General features: G+C 42.1%; 1 protein-coding gene across 4 annotated transcripts in view; it reads left to right on the top strand.

Annotated features, from left to right (window-relative positions):
- Positions 1-25,008, top strand: part of LOC147309019 (rab3 GTPase-activating protein catalytic subunit-like) — a 32,189-nt gene that overhangs the window by 5,713 nt on the left and 1,468 nt on the right. The window contains exons 4-11 of one of the 4 annotated variants that reach the window (XR_015126072.1): positions 14,106-14,161; positions 14,994-15,072; positions 15,168-15,300; positions 16,268-16,346; positions 17,450-17,569; positions 20,288-20,387; positions 22,845-22,926; positions 23,382-23,485. Coding sequence is in view for 3 of the 4 variants with exons in the window: in XM_086272239.1 (XP_086128365.1) it covers positions 13,998-14,015; positions 14,106-14,161; positions 14,994-15,072; positions 15,168-15,300; positions 16,268-16,346; positions 17,450-17,569; positions 20,288-20,387; positions 23,382-23,483 (687 nt within the window). In the remaining variant the exon portion in view is untranslated. Of the gene's footprint in view, positions 1-13,908; positions 14,016-14,105; positions 14,162-14,993; positions 15,073-15,167; positions 15,301-16,267; positions 16,347-17,449; positions 17,570-20,287; positions 20,388-22,844; positions 23,079-23,381; positions 23,486-25,008 lie in introns of those variants that run through there. The other 3 variants (XM_086272239.1, XM_086272237.1, XM_086272238.1) reach the window with 3 other exon arrangements.

Below are 25,008 nucleotides of genomic sequence, written 5' to 3'. Positions count from 1 at the left end.
AAAGCGTAGGGACCATTAGGGAGTTTTGTTTATTTTCGGCACTGCTCACTGCTGAAGCAAATAAATGGCTGCTTAGCATTTTAAAAGATACTATTGTTTGGGTTCTTGTTTTGGGTGGAGTGTGGTGGGCCAATGTTGTGTTGCGTTCAAGACACGCCTAGACTTAGAACGTAACAATGTTGAGAATGAAATCATGGTCACTGGGAGGAGGAGTGTAGAAGGGTTCAGTGAGTGTGGATGGAAAGGTTCAGCGGGGGCTGAGTTCAGTAGGGTGACAGCTGTGGGGGAGGAGCTGTTCCTAAACCTGCTGGTTTTAGTCTGAAGGCTCCTGTAGCACCTTCTGGGGGGGAGGAGCTGGAAGAGTTTATTGGCAGGATGAGAGGAGTCCCTGAGAATGATGCGTGCTCGGCATAGACATCTCTTCTTGTGGACATCCTCAATGGCAGGAAGTGGAGTCCCTGTGGTGAAAACTGCCCAACCCGCTGCAGTGCCTTGTGGCCAGCAACAGTTCCCATACCAGAGTGTGACACAGTTGGTCAGGATGCTCTCTATCACATAGTGGTAGAAGTTAACCAGTATGTCAGTAGACAGGTGGTTCTTCTTCAGTGTCCTCAAGGAAAAAAAGGCGCTGATGGGCCTTCTTGACCAGGCTGGAGGTGTCAGTTGACCAGGACAGATTCTCAGAGATGTGGGTCCCCAAGAACTTGAAGCTGGAGACCCATTCAACAGCTGTGCCATTTATGTAGATGGGGACATGGGGGGTCTCTGTTCTCCCTCCTGAAGTCCACAATGAGCTCTTTGGTTTTGCTGGTATTCAGGAGCAGGTTATTGTCAGCACCACACAGCTAGGTGCTTTACTCTTCCCTGTAGCAGACTCATCATTGTCTCTGATGAGACAGTCACCGCGGTGTCATCTGCAGACTGGATGATGGAGTTGGATCCGGACCGAGGTCTGCAGTCATAGAGGAACGGGCTCAGCACACAGCCCTGTGGAGTGCCAGTGTTGAGTGTGATGGTGGTAGAGCAGTTATAGCCTGACCTTACATGCCAGGGTCTGTTGGTCAGAAAGTCCATGATCCAGGTACAGATAATAATAATAATAATAATAATAATAATAATGGATTACATTTATATAGCGTCTTGTCTAAGGACACAACGACCAGGGGGATCAAACCGGCAACCTTCCAGTTATAGATGAGCTTCCCAATCCCCTGAACCATGGTCGCCTGGAGTTGCTGAGTCCAAAATCCACAAGTTTGGTGATCAGCTTGGAGGGAATGCCTGTACTGAATGCTGAGCTGAAGTCAACAAACAGCATTCTTACATAAGTATTGCATAAATATCTGAGTACACGTTGCAAGAAACTGCATTCCCAGATCACATCCACTGTGTGCTGGAAAATTTGCAATGATTCTACAAAAAAGTTCCACGTGGTGGGTTTTTTTTTCTTCCTACTGGTGATGATCCAGTGGAGCTCCAGTCACTCCAGGCTCCCTTGTGGTTCCACAAAACAAACAAACTCGTGCGTCCATGACTGATACTCCTGCTTCACTTCTGTATGAATTGATCTTTTCATCACGGTTCACTTTGGACAAGCAGGGCCCTATTTCAGGAAGCCGGTTTAGAAAACTCAGAGTGAAAAACGATACTCAGGGTTGAGTAACCCCGAACTGTCCAACTCGGAATATTCGGTTTCAGAAAGGCTGATAACAATTAGTTCAATCAACGCGGAGTTGCTTTAACCCCAAGTTAAGCGCGCGCACGAGGATACATAAAGCCCTGATTAGTGGAGCACAGATTAAGCGAGTCACCATGGAGACGGAGGGAAAGAAGGCGCGGTCAATGTATTTTACAGCGCTTCAGGCCGAAATTCTGATGGCAGCATATGCTGATAACATGCAAATTTTGTGGGAAAAAAGTAACACAGCCTCAGCTGCAAAAGAAAGGGAGCATGCACGGTAAAACAAAGCCGACAGAGTCAATGCATGAGTGTTAATTTAAACATTGATCTAGGGATTTCCACCCATTTAACACGTTATCTTATTATATTTCATTATATTTTATTTTATTTTTTATTTCATACATTTGATTTTGTGATGTGATGTGAGCGCAGGTGCAACCCAACAGGCCCCAAACGTTCCTGGCAGCAAGTAAAGATGAAATATAAAAATATAGTCCAAACAGGTGAGGTGTAATTGTATTATGAGCCATAGTGCTTGGTCTGTTTGTCCCATGTAAATCAATTGCAGTTAGAGGCTACATTAATTTTCTTTCTGTAAGCACTTATTGAAATTATCTGAGCACATTACAAGTACATATTTGCTTACTCTGTATGCTCAAATGTGACCCGTTATAGCCAACAGAAAAAAAAAAAAAAGCGGAGGCCTGAAAAACAGGTGGGGGTCCTCCACCACCACCACTCACAGAGCCTGGCCACTTGGCTTCCACATTTGTGATAATGTTGGCAGCATCACATATGATCTTCACAGTGCAGAGAACACAAATTAGCATCCATTACTATAATGAAATAATTTGTTAGTTTGAAATGCTACAGGGAACTATGTACCTGTACATTAATGCTGTGGAAAGACTTCCTGTTCACATAGTCTCCTTCATTTACTGAAGGAGCAATGATTGGAATGTGAGTGCCATCTGTACAGCCAATCACGCCTGGGAACCGTGGGAATAAATGTAAAATTTAAGTAGTAGTTCAAGTGTCACCACATCATGAATTAAGTTTCGTTCATCCTGCTACCTGCAATTTTGTGGCATCCCTCTTTGATAAATCTTGTGGGTCTATGACCGGGGAACACCACAAACGAGTACAGGAGACGTTTCAGTGCAACTGTAACATTCCTGACTGCCCGACAGACGGTAGCCTTGGAAACGTGCTCAGCGTCACCAATATTATACAGAAAGCTCCCGTTTGCAAAAAACCGAAGTGCAATACAAATAATATGTACAGAACTGAGAGAATGTCCGCGATGTGTCACATGAGCAATATTAGGCCTGAGGATGTTATTCAAATAAATTATAGATTGTGCTGAAAAACGGTAACGTTCGCACAGGAAATCATCAGGAAATGATAAAATGTCCGAACGCGCTCTAATCACTCTCTCCCGGCGGAGAGCTCTGCGGAGAATTTGTGCTTCAACATCTACTGGCTCTTCAAGGAAGGAGCACGCCATGTCTGACACTTCCTACAGTCAGGTTTCTGACAAAGAGGCGGAGAACGTCAGGGTTAGTTGAAGTAAACCTGCTAGGGGGCAGGTTAGCTTCACGGAGTGTGTCGTCATAGTAACTCACTCAGAATTAATCTAAACTCGCTTTGTGAAACCGAAAACCCAGAGTTTCCGTTAACTCAGGGTATACTTACTCAGAGTTTGCACTAAACCGGCTTCCTGAAATAGGGCCCAGGAAACAGAGGTGACGCTGACTTGTGGCTTTGCAGGAGGATTCCCTTTAACAACAGGAGCATGCACACAGTTTGTTTTAGGCCACCATGAATAGCTCACATTGTAAATCACAAAGAGCCAGTATATGATACTGTAGCTTCCACTCACTGTGACGGGATGGCTCGTAGGTGATTACACTCTGCTTCATTTGGTTCCAGTTCAGATTAAGGGACAACACATGAAAAGACAGAAACTGGAAACAAATGTTAGAAAAATATTTACTGTTAGAAAACATTCAGTGAAAACAAAATTGATTTTTCTGTTTGGCTTCAAATCTGAGTCTCCAAAAGCCAGTCAGACAGTAGAGTTGGTATAAACAGAGAGAGGAGATGAATCTTTTTTTTAGACAGAGGAAGGAAAATATTTAGATTCACTTAAAAGGATAATTCTCTATTTTTAGCACTTTCCACTTTCACTTTCTTGCCATTGAACCATAATTAGCTTTAATTTCACTTCAAATACACGAACACAGAAAAGTAAAAGTGTGATTCTACCAAAGGTAAAACCTAAAATATAGCATTTTGAAAGAGTTCAAGGAGTTCAAATATTTGCTGGTCACTGCATTTTTGTGCGTGCAGAATTGCTAGTTTGTTGCAGAGCATGGTTCAAGGTTTTGGAGAAGCGAGGGGAGACAGCCACCGGAAGACACCTGGCGCGGAGGCGAATAAGATGCTCTTTTGAACTTTTTTTAAAATCGTTAATGAAACTTTTTTGGTTGTGAAACCTACGTATCTATTGTATCTGTTTGACGTTGAAGGGGCGTCATTAAATTTAAGCCCTAATGGTATAAAACATCTGCTCGTGCATTGTTAGTTAGAGATCGATGCTGTCTGCGTACAGCGGTCGTCTCTCCACGCGTGTCATTAAAATCATCATTTGACTTCACCCGGCCGGATCAGTGTTGTTATTTTTTTGGATTACCTCCTGTATCCCTCCTTGATATTTGAACCCTAACACTGCTGTATATGTGCTGGATTATTTGGACTACATTGCATTGTACAGTTAAACTATGATTGTATCTGTGGGGCTTAAAAACAATGACATGTGTGCACACACAGTGGATTCATTTTCACTTCTTTAGGGCTGGTCTGGAAACATTAACTGGCTCTAGATGACAGAAAGCGCTGCAAGGGCAGAAAAAACAGTATTAATCCCTTTTTGGTGCACATTATGACAGCTGGGATTCATGTATTGTGCATGTGTTGAGGTTTTCTCTTTGTGACTGAGGTCCTTACTGGCGGTGGGATTTGTATTGAGCGTGCAGTGCAGAGTGATCAGACACATATGTGCTGTTCCACAAACGGGATGTTTTTATTGTAGTCACTGTAGCAAGTGAGATCATTGAGAAATAAACCAGGAGAGATCAAACCACAGATCTTAAGTCCATGATACAATCTGAAGGAAGAGACAAGGCTCACTGTGTGGAAGGCTGAGATACTCGTCACTTCTGCAGACGAGCAGCAGAGATAGTTCAACAGGCCACAGAGTATTTTCCCAAAAGTCTCGGGGATCATTGAGATGTTTTCTGGCAAAACTGAGAGCAGCCTTTGTTCATTTTGCTCAGCAGGGGTTTCCATCTTAGAGTGGGGGAACCCTAAAATCAGCTGTAGTGGCTCTTTACACAAATCAACAAGATGCAAGCAGGTATTTCATGAACTGTCCTGGCTGATTTCCACCCTCTACACTGACAGGACGCTGTTTACACAGTCTTTTTTTTCTATATTTAAGCATCACCAGCTGAAATTCATATCCATCTCTGTTACACTTGATGTAACAGACCACGAGCACCACAGCCATTGTGCATCAGTCACACGCAGTTCTTTACTGTAAACTAACCTGATTATCCTGCACTAACCTGCAGAGGATTTTCATGTGCTCTTTAAATAACACAGTTGGTTTGCTTTGCAGCGTGTTTCACAATATGAGAACATGAGGAAATCCATGCAAGCTTTAAATTTGCATCAAGCAGTCCTGAGCAGTCCATACCTTTAAATATAAGCTCTCCTCTTCCTGTCCTGTATTCTTTCTCCATCTCTGAGTGAAGTTATCTCAAACTCGTTTCTGTCTCTGTGAAATACAGCAGCTTTTAGCTGCAACACACTGTGAAACAAACTGCACAAAAACAGTTTGTGTGTTTGCTGATGTTTGTTGAGCTGTGTTAAGGGTTCAATATTTAGGAGGAGAGTAAAAACAACCATGGTCCAGAAGAGCTTGGTCAAACAATTGATTTTAATGACCACACGCAGCGTGGTGAGATGTACACTGCAAAACATCAGCTGTAGATCTCCGCCCAAAAAGACACTTCAGATTGCTTTTGATTCATCAGGGTTAACGCCCCCTCATGCGTCATCAGATACAATACATGCATACGTCAAATCAAAACCACAATGACTTTTAACACAGTTTGAAAAGAACATCGCCTCGTCTCCATGCCAGGTCCATCTTCTGACTCTCGCTTCTCCAAAACCTCGGGCCATGCTCTGCAACAAACTAGCAATTCTGCACGCACAAAAATGCCGTTGCAAGAAAATATATCTGAACTCTCACCTAGAACATAAGCCTACCTACAGTGTGTGCAGGTGTGTGTGTGTGTGTGTGTGTGTGTGTGTGTGTGTGTGTGGCTCGACCTCACACGAACTTTGTCTTATGAGAAGAGAGGCCAATTCTCATGTGCATAATAACCTAATCAAAAGATATAAATGAATAAAAGACAATAATGAATAATGAATAACCTGGTTATTCAAATAGCAATTCAAATTTCCCACGTGTGGGACTAATAAAGGTTATCTTATCTTATCTTATCTTAGCATCCACACAGCTCCTCAAAGTCACTTTCACTTTGACAAGCACGCTCTGCAAAAGCCTGTGCTTCCTGTCTACTTTAACACAGAGTGTACTCAGAGTTAGGCCTTTCTTTTATAATGCAACAGAATCAGCACATACACATTTAAGATTATAACAAGCATTCAAAAGCATTTAAGATTATAGATTTAACTCAACAGTTTAACGTGGTTATAACTGCACCTGTAATAAAGGCTAATTGGCTACCAATATGTTTAAACATCTGAATACAATATCAATGCTGTAGATTATGTTATTAATGTCATTACTGCAATGGTAATGATGATGACCATGAACCATAGCAGTGAAATAATTTCCCTGATCTCCACAGCTGATAGAAACGTTGCATTTGAAATTACCTGCCACGACATGTTACTCCCTTTATGCTTGATCGTCTTCTGTAGGGCTCATTAGATGCTGAAGTACCGCGGCCACAACTTATGGACACCTGCAGTCGTTCCAGAGCTGTGCCAAAAAATCAAAACCACACAGCGGCCCACTTGGACCCTTTACTATGGCACACGTCATCTCTTTTTATGTGACGTCCCCTGGTGATTATTTTAAATGAAGGCTCAGAGTGACAGAAACAATAACTCCCTGTAAATTTGTTGAACCAAAAGTAACGAGAAAATGTAAGAAGTTTCAAAATAGGGCGGCTGTGGCTCACTGTACAGGGAGTGCAGAATTATTAGGCAAGTTGTATTTTTGAGGAATAATTTTATTATTGAACAACAACCATGTTCTCAATGAACCCAAAAAACTCATTAATATCAAAGCTGAATGTTTTTGGAAGTAGTTTTTAGTTTGTTTTTAGTTTTAGCTATTTTAGGGGGATATCTGTGTGTGCAGGTGACTATTACTGTGCAGAATTATTAGGCAACTTAACAAAAAACAAATATATACCCATTTCAATGAATTCTTTTTACCAGTGAAACCAATATAACATCTCCACATTCACAAATATACATTTCTGACATTCAAAAACAAAACAAAAACAAATCAGCGACCAATATAGCCACCTTTCTTTGCAAGGACGCTCAAAAGCCTGCCATCCATGGATTCTGTCAGTGTTTTGATCTGTTCACCATCAACATTGCGTGCAGCAGCAACCACAGCCTCCCAGACACTGTTCAGAGAGGTGTACTGTTTTCCCTCCTTGTAAATCTCACATTTGATGATGGACCACAGGTTCTCAATGGGGTTCAGATCAGGTGAACAAGGTGGCCATGTCATTAGTTTTTCTTCTTTTATACCCTTTCTTGCCAGCCACGCTGTGGAGTACTTGGACGCGTGTGATGGAGCATTGTCCTGCATGAAAATCATGTTTTTCTTGAAGGATGCAGACTTCTTCCTGTACCACTGCTTGAAGAAGGTGTCTTCCAGAAACTGGCAGTAGGACTGGGAGTTGAGCTTGACTCCATCCTCAACCCGAAAAGGCCCCACAAGCTCATCTTTGATGATACCAGCCCAAACCAGTACTCCACCTCCACCTTGCTGGCGTCTGAGTGGGACTGGAGCTCTCTGCCCTTTACCAATCCAGCCACGGGCCCATCCATCTGGCCCATCAAGACTCACTCTCATTTCATCAGTCCATAAAACCTTAGAAAAACCAGTCTTGAGATATTTCTTGGCCCAGTCTTGACGTTTCAGCTTGTGTGTCTTGTTCAGTGGTGGTCGTCTTTCAGCCTTTCTTACCTTGGCCATGTCTCTGAGTATTGCACACCTTGTGCTTTTGGGCACTCCAGTGATGTTGCAGCTCTGAAATATGGCCAAACTGGTGGCAAGTGGCATCTTGGCAGCTGCACGCTTGACTTTTCTCAGTTCATGGGCAGTTATTTTGCGCCTTGGTTTTTCCACACGCTTCTTGCGACCCTGTTGACTATTTTGAATGAAACGCTTGATTGTTCGATGATCACGCTTCAGAAGCTTTGCAATTTTGAGACTGCTGCATCCCTCTGCAAGATATCTCACTATTTTTGACTTTTCTGAGCCTGTCAAGTCCTTCTTTTGACCCATTTTGCCAAAGGAAAGGATGTTGCCTAATAATTATGCACACCTGATATAGGGTGTTGATGTCATTAGACCACACCCCTTCTCATTACAGAGATGCAGATCACCTAATATGCTTAATTGGTAGTAGGCTTTCGAGCCTATACAGCTTGGAGTAAGACAACATGCATGAAGAGGATGATGTGGACAAAATACTCATTTGCCTAATAATTCTGCACTCCCTGTATGCTGGACCAGTGAAATTCTCCTTTCTGTCAGTGTAAAGATGACATATTTAACTGTTTTTCTACATGATAAAGAAAAAGCTGATGTGACAAAGACAGAAATCTGTCGGCACGGCTCTTTGTACTTAAATCGTAAGAAATAAACGTGTAAGATTACAGAAAAAAGCCCTGACAGCTCATTGCCCAAACTGCACAGTTTTTCCTTTCGTTTTTTAAACTGTAGTTGTCAACAGAAAATTGATTAACCGCATAAATTAACCGTATAAAGGTTATACTGACAACAGGAGGGAATGTCAATAGAAAATTGTATTTGTTTAGTCAGTATAAGCTTTTAATGATATAAGTTTATTCGTGATAGAATGCTGCATGATGATCTCTTCATTGCTCAGAACTGATTGTTCTTTATGAAACGTGTTCTGATATTCGTATCTGAATCTTTCCACAGCGATAGTAAGAAGTTGAACAAGCAGTTCTGACATCGCACACACACACACACGCACACACACACGCACACACACACACACACACACGCACACATGCACATGCTCATGTCACTGAACGAATGTATTAATTCCTGTTGTATAAAGAAAGAAAGCAGACGGTGACAGAGCGCGAGTCCATGAATGTCTCCTGTGCGAGCGCTCTGTGACCGTCCTCACGAGTAAACACAACTGCAGTGTTTGTGTTTTCTAACTCAGGTGTCTCAGCTGAAGAACTGCGGGGTGATTTTTAAAAATCCCCTGTCAGTAGTCATATAAAACAGAGATTTCTGTAGTAAAAAGTGAAAAACAAACTTTTCTGTCATTTAATTGTTATTTGCTTGATGTCTTTGTGTAGCATGAATGGCAATAAAGGAGGTTTTTATCACTAGGAAAAGCTGTAAAACTTATAAAAACACGGTTAAAAGTCCAAATTTCATGCTTGTGCTTCTTTGTGGTGAGCAGCAGATCCAACAAGTTAAGAATTATTAACGACTTCAAGCGAGCGTTCAGGCCTGTGAAACTCATTTAGACACTCAGACAGTGAGCCATGGCTCTGTGGTATGTGCACACATCTCTGCCATTCAAAGACACTTTGTATAACTTGATTTTATGTTATTTTTCAAATGTACATATTCTTTTTCAACAAAGCAACATTTTATTCAGTGTTTTCATGAAAATAGTATTTTTATGCATTAAGTACTACTTGGGAGAACACACCTGAGGTCTAAGGCCTGGACAAGTTTGAAACAATGGAAAATAGCAGAAAATAAAAACAAGTCTGCACTCAGCTTTGCAGTCTTCCATTGAAATGCAGTCAGATGCTGCCCACTTTACGTTTTCACAGTTGTTTGGTGGTGGCTATGGCGGAGCTGCCACAAGAGGCCAGGTGGATGAGGGAAAGGTGAGGCAGGAGGAGCAGAGGCCCGAGGCGGCCGCCGGTCCGAGTGTCAGGTGAACTGAACTTCAGGTAAGAAGTTATGACCTGCAGTCTATCTGGGTCAGATATAAACCAAGTTTAGGTGGAGTTTATTTTCGTTGTGCTGACTTTTTACAGTCAGTTACAATAACTCGTACTGCGTACTAGCCAGCATGATGGAGTTTCTACAGCTGGGTGGTGCTATGATGTTACTGATGGTGAACTTCATTTTATTCATAAGGTTAGTTAGTAGAGTTGCCAACCGTCCCCTAAAAAACGGAATTGTCCCGCATTCAGAGAAAATATTACTCGTTTCGTATTGAGGTGAAAAGGAGCACAGTTTGTCCCGGACTTCAGCTACAATGGAAAAAGACACAAAGCTGGAGTTATTCTGTGTCTTTACACTGTCAGCTGTCTCTTCTTCTCTCATTCTCTCACCCTCCCTCTCCTGTTTCTACTTCAATCATGAAACTGATCAATGATCAGCTGATCGTCTCTCTCGTTAGTTTATCGCCCACTTTGCGCCAGAAAGAGGAAGCCAGCGGTTGTCGCGCTAAAAAACAGCAGCACGTTTAAGCTTGATCAGCTGTTGTTAGAATTTATTTAATATTACTTTCTAGTATCAGCTGATGTTTGCTGGAGCCACAGCTGTAAAGCTGCTGGTCATGATGTCGGTTTGGATATGTGGTGAGAAACATCTCTCTCTCTATGACAGCTGGGATAGGCTCCAGCGCTCCCCGCGACCCTGAGAAGGATAAGTGGAAGCGAATGAATGGATGGATGGATTATTAGAGTTACAGTCATACATATTTTCAGAAGCTTGTATTTAATCTCCATAAGAAACAATCATATTTAGCAGCATGAAAATTACATATTTATTTAGAAAATTACGTATTTTTATTGGAAGATCATGAGGGAGGAAAATATATGGTTCTTCAAAACAGAAAAATAAACAAAAAATCCATATTATGGAGTTGACAAGTGGTGACACACGAGTAGAAAGCAAGATATTATTTCTTTCAAAATGACCATTAAACCTTAACAACCTTTGTAATATCACAAGACACATCATAACAATTCTGTTTTTGCACATGTCAAGTTCTACATCTTAATAGTTCACCAGCAAGTAGCTGCCTACTGCTCCTTGATTCCTAAAGTACTCTGTGGTTGTGTGTTTAGACCCTGCTGGACTTTCTCTACTTTTGACTCTCTGTGCTAGTTTCCAAAACCTTCTCTTCTGCCTTTTTTCTCTTCCTTTCAGATCACTGATGTTCTTTATTTTTCCCTCTTTCACTCTTTTTGTCCATCTTTCCCTTTATGAGAAACTCAGGCTGGCTGTTAATTTTTTCTCTACTTATTTTTTGATCCTCCCTGTTCCTTCTCTTTTGTTCCTCTACTGACAGCTTCCCCTTTGCTATTCTAGCCTGAAATGTACCATTTTGTAATTGCTATAATTTTTCTGAAGCATATGCATTTACACATATTAAGGATGAATATTCACAACACAAATATGTATTAAGCAACAGAAATGCTATCCGGTCTTTAAGTCTGATGTCATTAGCCGTTTCCAGGTCCAAACTCCGCTGCAGATCCCAAAGTCAAAGGAACTCTGCGGCATCACTGAGAGTTACAAACTGTCTAAATTCTTTCATCTTTAATAAAATGATCAGTGTGGCTGTTTTACCAGGTGTAACATCCAGGCATCCATGAAAACAGAATATATGAAATTTAACAGAGTTAGAAGTTAGCTCGCCGGTTTCCACCTTAACACCAGCTCTGTTATCACTTCCAACATAAATGAAGACAAAACTAAACAGCAGTGGCGTTTGTAGGGTTACTGATGTTGGACTAGCTGGTATATAATGATGTGCTACATGATTGCTAGCGACACAGCTATGTTAGCGTAACATAAACACAGTGAAACTTTTTTCCACTTGATAAAAGTTAACGTGAGGGTTCCCGATGGTTAGGCTGACAGTGATCACTGACTGTTTTTAGGGGCTTGTTCAGATTAAATAGAACAAGATAAAAAAGAATAAAAACATGTTAAAACACAACAGCCTTAATAAACACAGTAGTTTGGACCCGAAAGCAGGGTTCATACATCATCACTTAAAAGACCAGCTCTCGGGGCAGAGATAGCTCAGTAGATAGAGTGTTTGCCCCATGATCGTTGGGGGTTCAAATCCACTGAACAGCGGCTATCCTGAGATACCCTTGAGCAAGGTACCGTCTCTACACACTGCTCCCCGGGTCATGGATTGGTAGCTGCCCACTGCTTCACTGAGTAAATGGGTTAAATGCAGAGGACTAAGCATTTTCCTACAGGATTAATAAAGTATACATTAACTATGAGATTCAAGATCAGGCAAATTCCATAATATTCGACACATCTGTAAAGCAGAAATATCAGTAAAATACACAGGAAGTAATATGACTGAAATAGTAATAAAAATAACTTAATATAATTAGTGAATAGGACACTTTTGTGACATTTGCCAAAATCATTAGAAAAAGGGTCAACACCGTCAGGCAAAAATCCTGATGGTGCTGACAAAATACCCTACTTTCTCTCATAGCACGTTTTTCTGACAGACGCCATCTTGTTTTTCATCAGTTGCTTATGGCCTCTACTGTGGTGTTGATGCACTATGGGTGTGACACAGAGTTTTTTTTTATCAGAAAGGTATGCAATAAATGAAATAAAAATTAAAAAAACTCACCAGAGCAGTGACCTCATGGCATGTGTATCAAACAGGAAGTGGTAAAGGGGTCCTCACAGTGTAAGTTACCCACAATAATTCCTGATTTTTTTGTACTTTTTAAAAAATCTGATGGTGTTGACAGAAACTTTGGACATGTTTTGTCCCTTATCTCAAGAATCACTGATATATTCTCAAAATCTTTCATAAACTGCCTGCTTTGCAGGAATGAGGTGGTAATTCGATTTTGGAGCAGTTCTTGAGCCATAACCTTTCCTCACTGTCACTGGTACAGTGCTGCACTGATGCCTTCCTGAGAGCAAATGCAAGCACAAAGAGTTAAGTCAGCAGTTTTTTGATGAGCTTTCAATATTTCCTTTAACTAACGGGGAGTGAGGTCCTTTTATCTCAGGCATGTCAGGAATACTGAAACCTGGGCTGACTGACCTGACCACAGCCTCTATGACTTCAGCATCACTGTGTCCTTTACACAAGAGGCCGACTGGCCCACAGATCTTGACACCTCTCCTTACTGTCACTTCTTGAAGCCTGTTTGCTGCTGTAGGAAACACGTTTTATGGAGCTATCAGCTGACTCGGCGATGTTCTGTTCACTCTTTGACACACCCTGCTAATTGCTTATATTAACATCTCTTGGCTGGTCTGAGAATGGGTTGGCGTTCCCCGGACAAGCTGGAGGAGGCTTCTCTGCTTGGGCTGCTGCTGTGTTACTGCTGCATTTCTGCTCATCAGACTCACCTAATGAGATGGCTGGAACTGTTTCTTTTTGGCGAGGTGTCTGATGTCAGCTGGCAGTGATGATGATGATGCCACTCGAAGCTGCTTTTTCAAGTTTGATTCAGTTAGTCTTGAGTGGAAGCGCCTCTTTGCAAGAGTCAGTTTTGAAAAGACCTGTTCAAAGTGGTACGTTGTCCCAAACAGAGATGCACATTTCAGGGCATGTCTCGCCAGGATGGGAAAAGCCTCAGCATGAAAGTACAGTTTGTGAAAGTCCAGCAGAGAGAGGCTGTTATACTTAGCTTTGAGCTCGTAGTTGTTTTGCAGCCCAATTATTTCCACTTGGAAAGTGTCTGGCACAGATGGTTGCACATTAAACGGCGTAGCAAACATCTCCAGTTCCTTTTGGATATTCTTCACATCTTGAAACCTGTCATTAAATGCCTGAATGAGTTTTGCACAACGACTGTTGTTGTGATTTGGCGCTACACAAATAAAATTTAACTGAATTTAGAATTTGTTTGTTTTCTTTTATTGTGAAAGAACTATAGAGGAAGCGACCACCTTTTCGCACATGCGTAGAAAAACATCCTAGTTTCCGGAACCGATCAGGCAGCCAAAGGCAACAACATGGCTGCTGATAGCGATGTGAGTTTGTTTTGTAACATGTCAGTGTGGTTGTTAAGCGCGCTGTAACAATACGACAGCTGATTTTACGTTTACGTTTGTGTTTTGCAGCCCGAGTCGGAGGTTTTCGAGATCACCGACTTCACCACTGCGTCCGAGTGGGAGCGGTAAGCCAGCTGGTCATTACTCTGAAAACTAGGATTAGTCCACAGCTTTACGTGTTCCGCACAGCTCGCCCTCGGGAGACACGAACCTGCATTTATTTCTTCAGGCCTAAACATAACAACATGATTGTATATTACAGCGAACCTAACCTCAAATAGTCAAGCTAAAGAGTGAGGCTGTGTATCTGTGCATATACATTTACCACCACTCTGATATCGCACACCAGCATCACTAAAACTATAACACTGCACAGATATAGATGTGCTTCCGGTGTAGATGAATAGGAAGACTGGTGCCATATGTGTGAGCCATTTTTAAATAATCTTCTGGATATTGATTACCAAACAAACTATAGCCAACTAAAATGTATTATTACAAAATGTGCGTTAAATAAAATGCATTTTCCAAGAACTGACCTGTAATTAGACACATTTGTCAATAAGGAACTCACCTGCTTGTTAGGGCTTGAGCCAGAAGTTTGAACTAGGAGTGGGTTTCCATAATCGATATTCCAATTAAAATCGATTTTAGCTTGAATAAAGTGATATTGATTCATTAAAATGGTTGTTTGTACTGCGTTGTCATGTCCTAATATGTTGATCCATTGGTTGGTGCAGCTCGTGTGTGCAGAGGCAGTTCAAATGGCTGCAGCCTCTTTAACGAATCACAGTTAACATTTGCATTCAGTCATATTCATTGCTTACTGTAGATGTAATATTTAAAGCACAGTGTGCTTGGAGGGAAATTCATTTCTGAAGATTAGTTTCAGTGGTTATTTAGCATGAACCAGACACTGTGCATGTATGCTGGGCTAATCTGTTCATCTGCCTGAAGTTTTGTGTCCAGAGTGGAGGAAGTGCTTAATGATTGGAAGCTGACAGGGAACACTGCACGGAAGGTTTCTCCAGAGAAGGTATTTTTTACTCATCAAATCTTTACATGCGTGTGAAGTATGCAGAAAGGAAGTATCTCACCTTCATCGTATGATGCTGCATTATCTGAACACAGGGGGAATACACCAGTGGAACCTGGGCGGAGAAGTCGCAGGAAATTAATTTTGCTGACTTCAAGTTCTACATAAGCCACTACTTTCTGAAACAAGAGTGTGAAGAGGATGATGGGAAGGACAACCTCGAGGAAGGTAGAGTCACTTTGTCTGCACTATTATCAACATCAGCTTTTCATTGACTGTTTGTTGTGAATGATGTCGACAGTGTTGGACAGTCCTGCTCAGTGCACATGCAGGCTGTGGTGGAAGGACCGTCACGTTTTCAGAATTTTGTTATCAGAACGATGACAAGCTGACATCCAGACTCCACACCCTTTATTATGTAGCTTTAGTTTTTATTATCCTGCAGGTTTGCAGAAATATTTATTATTATTAACATCATCCCAGGGCACAGCTGTGGGCCTCCATCCTCTGGTTTTCATGCTTTGACTCTGGCTTGTACCACAGCCTGCTCCCACACCACTGTTGAAACACTGATGAAGTAAACCTTGGAAAAAGCACGAGGTTTGGATGTATCCGCTTAAAAAAAGGAATAAACACCTTTTTTCTTTGTACAAATAAAAGCAGGCAAAGCAGAAATGTTACCTGGATACTTGCTTATTTGGTTGTGAATGGCAGTGGGCGTCCACTGAGGAGGGTAGCAAGGCTCCATCTTTGAAATTGAACGCTGCACTGAGGTCTAGCAGGACAAGCACAGAGATGAGTCCACTGTCAGAGGCCATAAGAAGATCATTTGTAACCTTCACTAAAGCTGTTTCTGTGCTGTGATGAGCTCTGAAACCTGACTGAAACTCTTCAAATAAGCCTCTGCAGATGATCTGTTAGCTGTTTGACAACTACTCTTTCAAGGATGTTTGATATGAAAGGAAGGTTGGAGATTGGCCTGTAAGTCAGCTGGGTCTGTCCTGTACATCACTAGAGACACCAGTGATGTACAGGACAGTAAATTACTGCCACCTTGTGGCCGCAACAGAAATGAGCATCTGTGAAAGTCAACCCAGTACAGTTATTTTGGTAGATGTCCCACTTTAATAATCATATGCACCTCAGATGGTGTTTAAAATGAACAATGTTTTTGACACAGTTCTTCTATTGGCAGATGCTATACCGTTGGCAATGCAGGATCTTCTCTGTATGAACAATGATTTCCCTCCACGAGCCCACTGCCTGGTCAGATGGTAAGTTTAGTCTTTACTTTTTATGCTAAAAAACTGCTTCACTCAAAGTGGAGTGGAGTCATTTATCTGCACGCCTCACAGCGAGAAGGTCCCGGATCAAATCTGTGTGGAGATGCATCCTGTAACTGTGCCTGCGCAGGTTTCCTCCACAGTGCAAAGATGTGCATGTTAGGTTTGTTACGGATTCAAATATTGGGGATGGATACAAGAGGAAAAACCAAAATAACAACACTGGTCCAGCCGGGTTGAGTCAAACGATGATTTTAATGATCACACGCGTGGGAGATGGACACCGTACGCAGACAGCATCAGATCTCAAAATGGTGGAGCATTGATCAAACTCTTATAGCCTCTAGTGGCCCCCACCTAATCATAAAGCCTAAACATTCACATTCTTTCCCTCACACGGCGCCTAAGCTACGACCTTGGCTCCCTGTTTATCTGCTCCTGCTGAGATGGGGCAGAAAACCTCTCCAGTATGTTCTGTTCTCTTCTAATCAGACAAATAAGGCGATGACTTTCTGCGAACACTATTTCTTATAACTCAGCAGTATAATGCATCATAAAACAATATCATTCATTCACAATAAATCAGCAGTCTAATGTAATGCAAATCAGTTTAACAAATGCAATAGTTATCAGCTTCGTCTAATTCAGGAGAATAATGCAAACTAAAACTACATAATAATTCACAATCTTTAATTAGGGGTCTAACATGGCATAAAATAATATTATAATCCCACAGGTTAAATGGATATGTGAGCTAGATACAGTGCATAGCATAAAGTGCAACATGAACATATAGTTTAAGTGTGTCTTTCATTTAAGAGAGCAAGTCCAGAAAGTGCAAGTGTTTCTGGCTTTGAGTTGCCAGAAAGACTTCGTAAATATAAGCAGAGAATCATAGATGCGTCTACAAAGAGGTAATTCAGACAATTTCTGAATATTTTATTTTTCTTCAGAGTGTAATAGTAAAATAATATCCCATTGATTAGTGATGGTCTTTATTGTTACCAAGGGATCTAACAGCATACAGAATGAAGCAAATGTTTCTTCCATCCTATGTGGATAAATGTCTGCTGTGATGCTGTATGTCTTGGTAGGTTTGGCATACGAGAGTTTGTGGTCATCAGCCCTGGAACGAACTGTGAGGCCGTCATCAGTGAGTCGAAATGCAACCTGCTTCTAAGCTCCATCTCCATCTCTCTGGCCAACAGTGGCTGGTAAGTTACGGTCATCGCACTGCGTGGAAGGTTTTGTGAGCACATTAGTGCCTCCTGACGGTGTGATGTGTGTTCATGTTTGAGTTTTAAGTGTGCAACTGAAGGAGTGATGGTTCACCCTTTGAAGGCGAACCATTTCTCTCTCACTATCGATAACGCCACAGTTTTCCCTTCTCCTCAGGTTAAGAGCTTTGGTGTCATCCTAGACAGTTCACTTTCCTATAAATCTCACATCAATAATTTCACCTATTCTGCCTGTTTCCATCTATGCAGCATTTTTTTTTTTGCCTGTCCCATTTGGTTCTTTAGCCGTCAGAATTGTTGTCTGAAGACCAACAAGGAGACCCGATGGATTTACTTTGCCAAATGGATCATCGTGGCATTGCCGTATTGGTCCATTTGATCGACCTTTGTTGTTGTTATTATTTATTTTATTTTATTTTCAGTTGTTACAGACGGGACAGACATGACTGAGGGATAGGAAAGGGAGAAAGAAAGAGGAAGGAAAAGAAAAACAGAAGGGGAGAGGGACAGTGAGAGAGGGCACTTAAAAAGAGAAAGAAGAGAAAAAAATCTCCTGGATCACCTGTTGAGAGAAAAAGAAAAGAAAACAAGCAAAAAAAACAAAGCAACATACTAAACACAACACCATCGCATTAATCTAGCTAAGTGTAAACAGCAGTAAATACTAAATATTGAATGTTGTTGTGCAGCACGCAGGACAGACAGCGCACAATGTGCTTGGAAATAGCACCAATAAAGGTGTAGTTTATGTCTATGAACAGTGAACACCCGTGTGCACACCTGTGTGGATCAGCGCGCTTGTATTCAAAAGGTTTCCCCATGTAACGGTCTGCAAGAGGATGTAGAGAGCCATAGCCCATTCTCCAGGGCATGAAGCAGGCATGGAGGAGATCCAGGCTCCAGACATCCAGAGGCCCCAGAGTGTGAGAGCCCAAGGAGGACCACCGGAGGGGCATCCGTGCCACCCTCCTGGGAAGAGCTGAGGAGAGCCCCAGACGAGGGGTCACCCCAGTAGCCACGGAGCAGAAGCCAGAGGGGGCTGCAGTGGCGTGCCCACCGGCTCTGCCGGCAGCCAGCTGTGCCAGAGTGAACCGAGCCGCAGGCCCGAGGGCCCCCTTTGCCCAGGAAGAGGCCCCGATGGCCAGCAGAGAACGGGGGTGTGTGAAGACCCCAAACCTCCCTCCTCTCGCTCATGTGTAGTGTTGCTGCGTGTTGTTCTAAGGTGCATTTAAAACATGGGAGAGCATGGTGCTGCTGCCAGAGAGCAGCAGGTGTTAGCACGGCCCCTCCCGAGAACCCTCAATGTCTACATGGATTTAAAGTTGAGAGGTGGGCACCGGCGCCAGAGGTGGGGTATGCAGCGTTAACAGATTACGTCCTTCTCTCTCCACCCAGTCTTCGTCCATTCTTGTCCACAGTCTCGTTACCTCCTGTATTGACTACTGCAATTCTCTTTTGCATGGTCTCCCCCATAAATCCCTCCATAAGCTTCAACTGGTTCAGAACTCTGCTGCTCGCATTATCACCAGAACCCCCTCCTACCAGCACATCACCTGTTCTTCAGGAACTTCACTGGCTCCCAGTGGAGTTCCAGATAATATACAAACTTCTGCTCACCTTCAAGGCCATTCATAACCTCGCTCCTCCTTACCTTTCTGACCTGTTCAGCACTACCTGTTCTGCCCGCTCACTTCGATCTTCTTCTTCTATCCAGCTTTCTGTGCTTCCCTTCCGCCTCAGCACCATGGGAAGCAGAGCTTTCACCTGCTCTGCTCCCAGGCTGTGGAGCTCTCTGCCCCCACATATAAGAAACACTGGTTCTCCCCCAGTTCAAATCTCAACTCAAAACTCATCTGTTCAAATCTGCATGTTCACTGTGAATCCACTGTTTGTTCATTTTATCTCTTACTTTTGTTTTTATTGCTCTTCATTGTGTCAGTGTTCTGTTATGTGTTTTTATCTATTGTACAGTGTCCTTTGGTGTCTTGAAGGGCGCTTTATAAATACAATTTATTATTATTATTGTTATTCTACTGGAAGAAGAGTTTTACATTTAGATTGGCTTTTATTTTTTATATTATTTCACTATCAATCTGAAAAATGTTAAAAAGCCTTTAAATTAACATGGTCTCATCCACCCCATGCCCCCCCCTTTAGACTCACCCCTGTTTGCTGCAGGTAAAATGCGACGGTTGCAGGCTGTGACATGTAAACATGGTATCAGACTAAATGAATAGTTCATCAACATATTTGAATGTAGCCTGACTTCTGTAGCTTTCCTGCTGTGATGGAGGACGAGCTCTTTCAGAATAAAGGTTTTAATGATTTAACCCTTTCATGCACAGTGGTCTGCAGCTATTCAAAGGCTGTTTTCTTGTATTTGTGTTGGTGTTGATGGTAAACTTGCACAGAAACACTACACACTGATGTCTCCATACCCTTCATAAGTCAAAACCGATGTTGTCCACCTAAGTGGACATTTAAAAAATGAAGTTCAAAAATCTTATATTCATTCCTAAAGAAGAATAAAAATCCTGATTGATGTTGTCATCATCCACACATGAGGGTTAAATGTGTTCAGTATGTTCCCAGAAACAGCCGACAATGACGAGGTGTAATCCACGCCTGTACAGAGAGATTAATGCTGCAGCTTGTTACCATAAACATGAGCTGATGTCTTCCTGTTGTCATCAGGGTTGTTCCCTGTTCCCTCTGCCTCCAGTCAACATCGCCATTCGCTTCACCTACGTGCTCCAAGACTGGCAGCAGTATTCATGGCCACAGCAGCCTCCAGGTAGGCAGTACATGTTATGGTATTAATACACAAATAAAAAAAATGTAATATTATTATTAAGAAATTATAAAAAAATTTTAAATACATGTCAGCAAGTGGCTGACATCCAGAAACCCTGCCAGTGGCTTTTAGGAGGCGTGTGTGTGATGCAGGTCATGTTGTTGTTTCCTGTGGAACGATTGTACCTGCTGGTTCCAGGTCGTTCTTCTGATAAGTCTTTTCACTCGTCTGTCTGAAATCGTGTGGGGAGCGCTTGGTCGTGGCTGGTTTATCGTAAATAAATAAAAACCCTGCAGGGGCAACGCCAGGTTTATGGCCCCAACAGTGCTCACTGGAACCTTAGAAATTCTTCTGTAGCCGATGCCATCAGTCTTAAGTGTGCAAAGGTCTTGAGAGAGCTTGTTGGTTTTACCCATCATGAGACGCTTCTTGTGTGAAACCTGGCTAATGAGGCCATAGTTGGGACTGAACCGGCTGATATTAATTTGCACTAAGTGGCAGGATTGCTCTGTAATTACTCATAAATGTGTCTTTTTGCACCTTTCTTTCTGTCCAATACATTTCCCCCGTGTCATTCTTCATTGTTAGATGTCATGTACGGACATCTATGGTAGCGCTGGGTGATATGAGCAAAATGTAATATCACAATATTTTTTTGCTATATCACAAAACACGAAATAAATCACGATATGTTTAAGTTATTTTCAACCATATAGGATCTAAATTTGCACTTATTCAAACCGACCATTCAGGATGGTTTTCTATTGTCAACATAAAAATGATCTGAATGAACTGAAATGTTTTCTTTTAACCATCAGCTGCACACAGAGGATTTTCACAGATTACAGTATAATCACAGTAAGTCTCTTTCTGTGGTCAACACTAGACTTTAACATCAAAAGATCACAGCAACAAAAAACGACGTCAAGAAAAGAATCATGAGTCAAAATAAAACGACTGAAATGAAAAAGCTGCCCTGTTGTTCCTATAAAAATGACAAAAATAAAAAAAATGGATGACATCAAATTACAGAAACAAGTCGAGACAGTGACTATAAAACAGTTTATTTAATGTTTGCTTGGTGTGCAGGGAGACGTTGACATGCAGGGTTTAAAACATCGTTACTTTTGCAGCGAGATTCATTCTCTCACCGTCTGAAACTCCTGATGTCGCCATATTTTTACCTGTTCAATTCCATTTTATTTATACAGCACCAAATCACAACAACAGTCGCCTCAAGGTGCTTTATATTGCACAGTATCGTACAATAATAGATACAGAGAAAAACCCAACAATCATATGACCCCCGATCAGCAAGCACTTTGGTGACAGTGGGAAGGAAAAACTCCCTTTTAACAGGAAGAAACCTCCAGCAGAACCAGGCTCAGGGAGGGGCGGGGCCATCTGCTGTGATTGGTTGGGGTGAGAGAAGGAAGACAGGATAAAGACCTGCTGTGGAAGAGAGACAGAGGTTAATAACAGGTATGATTCAGTGCAGAGAGGTCTGTTAACACATAGTGAGTGAAGAAGAAACACCCAGTGCATCATGGGAATCCCCCGGCAGCCTACGTCTATTGCAGCATAACTAAGGGAGGATTCAGGGTCACCTGGTCCAGCCCTAACTATATGCTTTAGCAAAAAGGAAAGTTTGAAGCCTGATCTTGAAAGTAGAGATAGTGTCTGTCTCCTGAATCCAAACTGGAAGCTGGTTCCACAGAAGAGGGGCCTGAAAACTGAAGGCTCTGCCTCCCATTCTACTTTTCAATACTCTAGGAACAACAAGTAGGCCTGCAGAGCGAGAGCGAAGTGCTCTAATAGGGTGATATGGTACTACAAGGTCATTAAGATAAGATGGGGCCTGATTATTTAAGACACAGGCATCGAACTCCAGGCCTCGAGGGCCGGTGTCCTGCAGGTTTTAGATGTGTCCTTGATCCAACACAGATGATTTAAACGGCTAAATCACCTCCTCAACATGTCTTGAAGTTCTCCAGAGGCCTGGTAATGAACTAATCCTTTGATTCAGGTGTGTAGACCCAGGGTGAGATCTAAAACCTGCAGGACACCAGCCCTCGAGGCCTGGAGTTGGCAAAGCCTTATTTAAGACCTTGTATGTGAGGAGCAGGATTTTGAATTTTCACCATCGTACATAGAAAAACTCACAATACATCGAGTTTATTTGTTATATTGTTTGATTTAAAGTTGTTTCTCTGCATGTGTGGATTGGATGGGTTGTTACCAACATCTAGTGAGAATTTCATGTGAACATCACCTTTAGAAATATATGTAGACAATTGGTGATGCGTTCAATATGTTTTACGTGTGTGTGTCATAAACAGAGGTTGGTTGTGTTACTGAACTCCCTGACTGTGAGGACGCCCTGGGTGGGCTCTGGTGACAGACTGCCTGCTTTGCTGTTTGGACGATTATTCAGTTTTTTTGTGTTTTTTCTGGCAGATTTTGATGCGCTCCTTGGTGGCGAGGTGGGGGGGGTGGAGTTTGGGAAGTTTCCATTCGGTGCCTGTGAGGAGCCAATAAGGTAAAAACTGATGATACTTTCTAAAAATTACAGTCACATGTTTTCTGCACACTGAGCAGTCGGTGTGACGGCTTTGTTGCTTATCACGTGGTCTCGGAGCCTCTTCATCATCATCCTTATCTGTGGGTCTGAGGAAGACTTACTTTGTTTGCTGTTACTGTGTAATAATAATAATAATAATAATAATAATTGTTATTATTATTATAATTAACTCCAATAATAATCCATCAAGACTTTGTGGATATGTTTTAATCTCTGTAAAGATTATTATAAAATGTTGTGAAGGTTTTGTCTATTTCAAAAGGATCTGTATTAGTAAGATAATAGTTTGCAGGTTTACTCGATTTTAGGCTTTTTCTCATGTTAACAGTAATTGAGGTTACAAACGTGGCAGGTCTTTCTTTTAATCACAGCTTTCTGTCACTCTGGAAACACTGTCATTTCTTCTCTTTCAGAGTCTGCTGAAGATTTTCCATCAGTGCAAAAAACCATTCAGGAAGCTACAGTTCAAGCGAGCAAGCTCCTGCAGTCCCCCAACCAGGACTACAAGAAGTTAGAGGTCAGTGAAAACTCGACCGGACTTTCCACAAATAATTCAGTTTAAAAGAAAGTATCATTAGATTCACCCAAAAAAGTTTTGTTTTTAAATAAATTATTAATTGATTGTTAACTGTGTTTGTGTTGTAGTTAGGGATGGGTACCGGTATCATGGCACCGGTTCTGACATAAACGGTAGTAACCAGACCGAAAAGCAGCGCACATTTCGGTGCTTTATTTCGGTGCTTTTTTTTTCCTGAGCTGTGATACACTTTAGATTCTAGCCAATCATTTTACGTTTCCGAGGATAGTAGGCGGGGCCAGGTACGTACGTTCTTTTAGAGCAGAGCTACAGATTCAAAATGTCCAAGGCGAAGCGGTCAAAGTCTGGCTGTACTTCACAGCAAAAGATGCAAACTCAGCAGCAACAAGTGCTTTAAGCTGATACTGTGATACTGTCAAAGGAGGTAACACCAAGAATCTGATGAAACACCTGGCGACGCATAGCGTTTTTTTTAAAAGCCGAGAAATGCGCCGTATGATAGCTTGCTGCGAGACCTCACACCGAGCACATCTACTGTGGGTGGGTTGCCAGTTATCGGACCCGGAGTTAGCAACATCCCCCGAGAACCTGAAGAGGAGAGTCCTGGCCCCTAGCCCTGCCAGTGTAGCAGGAATGATGAAGATGATGATGCAGCAGCAGCCGTTCTTCTCTGCGTGAGTAGGCTAACCACGTTATTACATTAATGTACGTAAGGTGAACTAGCAAACATCATCATAGCTACATGCGGCTGTCTTCTTGTTTGATGGCAGATGCTCCCTTCACCCTGGCCAAAAAGGCTAAAATGACCAAAGAAAAAGTGGAAAACAGTTAAACATGAGAGGTTTTTGGACAAAGTTTGTGTTTTTCCATTGTTTAAGCACTGCTTCCAGCCAAGAGTGATACCATATATGCCACATAGCTGCAGAAAAGGCTAACATTGTTATCTTTTTACAAAAAAACAGCTGAACACGAGAGGTTTTTGGGCCAATTTTGTGTTCTCCATTCTTTAAGCACCGTTTGAGCACCGGCACCGTTTCAAAAGTACCGGTTTGGCACCGGTATTGGATAAAACCTAAACGATACCCATCCCTAGTTGTAGTTGAGTATGTGCTGTACATGAGGTGATTGGACAGTGTGCACCATGGCTGAGAACTTGGCTGATAATTATTATGACTGTTGATGGTTGAACCATGAAAACAGGGGTGTGGTGCAGTGGGATTGTAGTGGGAGCTGGAGTAATAAACTCCAGTGCTTCCTCAGTGATGGCTAACTTTTTTCTAAACCTAGGTAATTCCTTCGGCTGTTCCCACCTGGGCTCAAAGCTTTTATACTCTGCTGATATCGGATGTGTTTATCAGTGATCGAAAACAGAGACTGAGATTGTTATTATTGAGTTTGATCACACGTTAGGTGCATTAAACACCTGCTTTAATACTGTCCTAAAGTCTGAGAACAATCATCACTTCTTCACATATAAAAATGTTCTTCTCACTAGCACTCAG

Source organism: Aulonocara sp. 'chitande type north' Nkhata Bay, linkage group LG18, assembly GCF_057382095.1.
Source record: "Aulonocara sp. 'chitande type north' Nkhata Bay isolate Kocher_YH1m ecotype deep benthic linkage group LG18, A_spYH_male_GT1.1, whole genome shotgun sequence".
NCBI lineage: Eukaryota > Metazoa > Chordata > Actinopteri > Cichliformes > Cichlidae > Aulonocara > Aulonocara sp. 'chitande type north' Nkhata Bay.
This window is presented reverse-complemented; position numbering and strand designations above follow the sequence as displayed.